Genomic DNA, 6,000 nt, shown 5'->3' on the forward strand with positions numbered 1-6,000 from the left:
TGCTGGCATAACTGCGAGTTACACCACCACTGTGAAGTTGTGTTGGCACAGTGACATTCTGTGTTAGAAACTCAGCTATGTAAGCTAGGTGCCAAATGGCACCTTGAACCTAGGCTACGGTTGCCACAGCGGAATGTCTATTTGCCGGGGGTTGGATGACCCTCGGGGTCCCTTCCAATGCTACAATTCTATCATCTAAACTACGCTGCTTGACTGTAGCTTGCTCTTACAAACAATTCACTTGTTCAAGTATGCAAGAAGTGGAAATGGAAATGATATTGCCTACAGACTAAGGCAGAGGTTTTGAAACTATGGTTTGAGAGTTCCATTTGGGTGGTTTGTGGAAAGTCAGCAGCACATTCAAATATATCTGTACTCAGCCCTGCACTTACTTTCCTTGATGTGATTATGGAGGACTGTGTACGAGTCAGCTGGCTCGATAGAGATGTCAGCTGCCAACCTGGCACCTAGATATCTCCATGTGGTCGCAATTGGACCCAGTCCAGTAGCAAAACATGCCTGGCAAACTTCAAACACTGGTGACTTTACAATACTGTTAAGTTAGCACAGACTATGTGTCATAGTATAACAGGTAAAGATGAAGACATACTGGAGGAGGGTCAGAGTAGTGGCCAGCTTAATCTTGAAGCTCAGGCACTGACATCATACTATCCTCTCTCACAATGTGAGTACTGTATAGGATACTCTTGGAATGGTCTATAGCTACAAGCAATAAATATTTAAATGCTAGAGTAAACAAAGTTATACATCCCAACCTATTAAGATGAGTGGCATGGGCTATGTTTATGGATTTCAGAACTGTTAGCATACCAGAGGCTAAGGGAAATTTGGTGATGGGAAGAGTGGTGTAATGACACTATACAAAGAAAATAACAAACAGCCAAGGCTGACACCCACACATCCAGGAAAGAGCAAATGGATAACACTTATGATCTCAGACCTCTTACCGTTACTCAACTTCAAAACAAAAACAAACACTCACCAAGAACTCCAAGCTGCAACTAGAACTCCAAGACAAAGCATGCTCACAGGTAAGAAACAGACTGCCAAAACCCTAGCCATCATCCTTCAGCTACCATAGTCACCCCAAGGAATGCAGAGAATTCCTATAGCCACAGACCACCTACTAACCCCCTTGCAATATGGAAAAATTGGGATATACTAGTTAAGAATCCCTGTTCTGTCTTAATCAACACAGCTCTGACTCTCATTTGCATCTGCTGGTCCCAGGGAAGCAGTACAAGGTGTCTGGAAGTGTGATAGATGAGAGCAAGATAGATGAGAAAGTACAGGCAAGTCCCCATTTGCACAGGAGTTGCATTCCAAGTCAATGCACAAGTCCGGGGTCAAAAGCAGCACACACGTCAGCAGTCTCATGCAAAATGGTCGTTCCCTAAACATAACTAGTCATGGATGGTATTGCACTCCTCCTGAAGGCCAAACATACCAGCTTGGGAGTTCCAGATTCTATATTATCTATGGCAGTGCAGGTTGCATTGTTCCTAGGACAGCCTTTACTACGGTAGTTTCGTCTGATTTGGCAGTTGCACCTCTTCTACTAAAGTGGTTATTCCCTTTAAAGCCTAAATGGTTTGAAGGACTAACTATACAACCTCTATGGCAATTTGGAAAGATGAAAACTCTGGATGGAGTTATATTTGAGTGCCCCTCTCTTGCCAACAATTGACTTTCTTATAAAATGAATCACAAACTCTGGTGCCAAGAGTGAGATTTGAGAAGTATCCTGCTGGTCCAGAAGGTTACCCAAGTTCTGAAGCTGCGTTCTTCTACGCTTATGTAAAAAGTAGTTATAGCACAATCCTGTGCTCACCTAATTGGGAGTAAGCCCTATTAGACTCACTGTTCAATTAAAATCTCAAATTAAATGAGACCTATGAAAAACATTTTCAGAACCAAAGAACAAAGTAGTTAATACTTACTTCACAGAAAGCAGTAAATTCTAATTTTCAATGCATTCGTATGCATGTTTACTCAGAAGTAAGTCCCAGAGACTTCAGCAGAACATACATCTACAGAAGTGTGCATAAAATTGCAGCCTCCAACTATCAGTTTTACTATCATTAGTATACACCAGAAATGTGAAACAAGCAACCTTTTTTAAAAGTGCTAAAATATATATTTATTAAAAGGTGATCTGCAATACAATGGAGTGTAGATTAGCAAGTATCTGACAGAAACATAGATGTTGAACCTTGTCAGGGGGACTCCCTACAGGGAGCCTCCCCCCCCATCCTGACCAGCACTTTGCTCAGCGACAGCACGAGCAGGAGGAGGGAATGAGGAATGGAGCGGAATGGAGAGAGGGCTCAGAGATGCGTCAGAGCCTTGGCACTGCTCTGGTTGAGGGTCAGCGGATGAGGGGCTCAGCAAGAAGTCAGAAGCCAGGCGCTGCCCCAGCCAGCAAGAGGGGAGACCCCTCCTTCTGGCACCCAAATTGAGGCGTGTGCCCACATGTAGGGCAAAGGGGCGGCGTTTTGGGGTGCCCAGGTTTTTATGCTGGCCGAAAACCAGGCGGCAGCCATTGCCAGGTTCTGAATCGGACTAGGCGGTCATGTTTTTTGCTATCTCTGCAGTGTAAATAGTATGCACAATAAAACTCTTAAAGGCAGCGCGGACTGGGGCGTTTTTACTCAAGAGTAGCCACAACAACCCCCTGACAAACCTTATATCCATACTCAAGAAAATAATGCTTGCATGACATCATAAGAAATTACAACTGACAGTTCAATCCACAATCCATAAAAACTTAAGAATGATCTGAGAGCTGGTGAACTGAGCAGGGACATCCCTAAGATTACATGTTTCAGCCATACATTTCCCAGTTGGCATCAGACACATGCATATAAAGACACACAATCTTCAATATGGGCACAATAATATCCTTACTTACATTTCAGGGTCATTGCACAAAATGTTGAAATAGCACATATGTAGTGTTTTGAACACCCTAGAATGTTTTATGAATGCTGGTTTTATATATGCTAATTTATTTTGTACATGCACACACATATATAATGCTAATGTATCTATAATAAGTAAATAAATTATTATTAGCAGAGAGCAATCTAGTTATGTCAACTTCAACTGAACTAAAGGTAAAGGGACCCCTGACCATTAGGTCCAGTCGTGACCAACTCTGGGGTTGTGGCGCTCATCTCGCGTTATTGGCCAAGGGAGCCAGCGTACAGCTTCCAGGTCATGTGACCAGCATGACAAAGCCGCTTCTGGCAAACCAGAGCAGCACATGGAAACGCCGTTTACCTTCCCGACGGAGTGGTACCTATTTATCTACTTGTCCCTTGACGTGCTCGAACTGCTAGCTTGGCAGCATCAACTGAACTAGATCACCTTTAATCAGGGCAGTCTGGAGCAGGTCGGGCGCCCTGGCGCGGAGATCGCTCCGGCGCCCCCGCCCCCTGCAGTGTCCTGCCCGGCTTCGCCGCGCAGCACCCCGCCTCCCAGCCCGGCGCCCCACACCACCGGGACCTTACCTAGAGCCGGCCCTGCCTTTAATCTACTTTTCCATAACAATCTGGTTCGACTCCGGGTTAAATAATCTGGGGTTTGTATTCAACTAAGTTTTATTCAGAGTAGAACCACTGAAATTATTTAACATGACTAAGTTAGGCCATTAATTTCAGTGGGTTTACTCTGAATAAACTTAGCTGAAGACCCCCTGTAGATGTTAATTGTTCAATTACAGTGGTGCCTCGCTAGACGAAATTAATTCGTTCCACGGGTCTTTTCTTATAGCGAAAAATTCATCTAGCGAATCCCATAGGAATGCACTGAATTTTTTCTTACCTTTTTTTGCCCATAGGAACGCATTAATTGAATTTCAATGCATTCCTATGGGAAACCGCGATTCGCTAGACGAATTTTTCATAAAACGCATTCGTCTAGCGAGGCAACCTCTGCTCGAAAAATCCTTTCGTTAAGCGGAAATTTCGTTAAGCGAGGCACCACTGTATATAGATTTTTTAAATAAAAAAACACCACTATGTTTTTAGTACTGCAAAACATCTGGGTTGAGAGAGAGAGACATCACAGTACTAAAAAAAACTTCTGCATGATCTTAAACATATCTACCAGAAAGTCAGTCACTTACTGGCCCATACCTAAATAGATCAGAACTCCTCCCAATACGCCCTGCACACATTATCACCACTTATTATTTAACATAAGCAATATACAGTACAACTTAACTGCATACACCCTCAAACACATCATGTGAAGGAGAATACTGCTATCTTCTCTTTATATCTGCAAAACTGAGACTGAAGAACTGTGGCTTGATCAAAGGCCGCATCACATGTCCACATAGCCATGCTTTCATTGTTGTTTATTCTGATGCATGTCCCCAAAGACACAAGCCCATTAACATCTCTTTACAACAATTTAACTTTGGGTTTTTAAAAAAAATCAGGCTGGAAGGCAACAGCGGAAATTTTCTTTAACATACAACTTACATTGTTTATAGTATTTATTGCTACTTCTTTAACTATGCCACAGAGCAACCTAGTTAATTAGACACTTTAGACAGCTTCAAGCATTATGCAGGGCCTCACCTAATTCATTAGGAGAGCAAGGACAATTAAGCCGCTGGCTAATATGTAACAGAAGACTATATACGAAATGTTTGTAGCTCCGAGCTCTCCACACCAAACAACTAAGACACATTACTTGCGTCTGAGGTTTGAAAACCCAGCTTAGTCACAGACACAGCAACTTTGGTTTACTCCCCTTTTCTCTCCTTACATTTGGGAGAATGGGGAGGGGAGAACAACCACCCAGTGCAATGTGTGACAGAAGCATAAAAATGCACGAGGGGTACTTGCACACCCATCCTGTCAACAGTCTGCACATACATGGAAACACGTGCAAACACCGCACATCCCAGACCATATGGGGGGGGTCTGTCTCTTGGCTATCCAGTCCACATACACTAAAGCTTCCCGTGGCCAGCAGGACCCTTGGGTGCTCGAAGGTCTTCCAGACACACGTGCATCTCAGAACACATGGGGGAAGGTGGGGGGGGTGTTTTGGGGGGGATGGATGGATTCCCCTCTCCCTACTCCTGGCGTTTGCAGGTCTCCCAGAAGCGGAGTTAAGAGAAAGGGCCCGCCAGAGGCGATCCCCCGCGCGCCCACCGAGGCACCAACCGAGCCCAGCAGGAAAGCACCAGTCCTCCTCCCTCACGGGGTTTTCGTTGTTGGGGGGGGGGGCGGCCCACGGCCCACCGCCCACCTGCCTGCCTTCCCCTCTTGGACTCTCGGGTCACTCACAGGTGACGATGGGCTTGTTCTCCATGGTGTAGATGACCGGCGGCGCCTCCACCTCCTCTTCGTCCTCCGCCAACACGCCTTCGCCGGCTGCTGCTGCTGGTGGTGCTGCTTCTGCTGCTGCTGCTGCCGCCGCCGCCGCCGCCGGGGCGGGTTCCATGGACGGAAAGGCGCTCAGCCCCGGCTCCGGCTCCCCCGCCCGCGCCGCGCCATGAACCGGCCGCCGCTACCGCCCCACCTTCCTTGCTGCTCTTCCTCCTCGCCGCCGCTGCTGCCGCCGCAAAAGGGGGGGCGCCCTCCTTCTGCCCCTCCCCCCTCCCAAACCCCCAACTGGGCCCCCCCTCGCGCGCAGCCCCACAGATGGAAGGCAAGTGCCAGGCTCATCCGCTTCCTGTATCGCCGGGACCTAGCATTACCGCTTCCGGCGGAGGAAGGAGCGGGGCGTTAAAGGGGAGGCTCGAAAGTGGCGCTGCTGGCCTCCGATAGTAATCGGAAGCTTTAAAGGGGAGGACAGAACGCGGAAGGAAGGAGGAAGGAAGGAAGTGGTGGGTCGTGGGAGAAGCAGGCAGGTTTGCTCTGAAGAGGACCGGGAGGGGGGGGCGAGCAGGGCTGTCCCGAGAAGAAAAAGTTGCCACTGTGCGTGTTTATTTGTGCAGTCGTTCTCCACAGTTAATTA

General features: G+C 47.1%; 1 protein-coding gene across 1 annotated transcript in view; it reads right to left on the bottom strand.

The window, feature by feature from the left end:
* TRAPPC10 (trafficking protein particle complex subunit 10) overlaps window positions 1-5,567 on the bottom strand; it is a 44,708-nt gene extending 39,141 nt beyond the window's left edge. Inside the window, exon 1 of the mRNA XM_035115112.2 lies at window positions 5,328-5,567. Within this exon, the coding sequence (XP_034971003.2) occupies window positions 5,328-5,484 (157 nt within the window). The 5' untranslated portion in view covers window positions 5,485-5,567. The remainder of the gene's footprint in view (window positions 1-5,327) is intronic.
* Between the last annotated feature and the right edge of the window lie 433 nt (window positions 5,568-6,000).

This window comes from Zootoca vivipara, chromosome 4 (assembly GCF_963506605.1).
Source record: "Zootoca vivipara chromosome 4, rZooViv1.1, whole genome shotgun sequence".
NCBI lineage: Eukaryota > Metazoa > Chordata > Lepidosauria > Squamata > Lacertidae > Zootoca > Zootoca vivipara.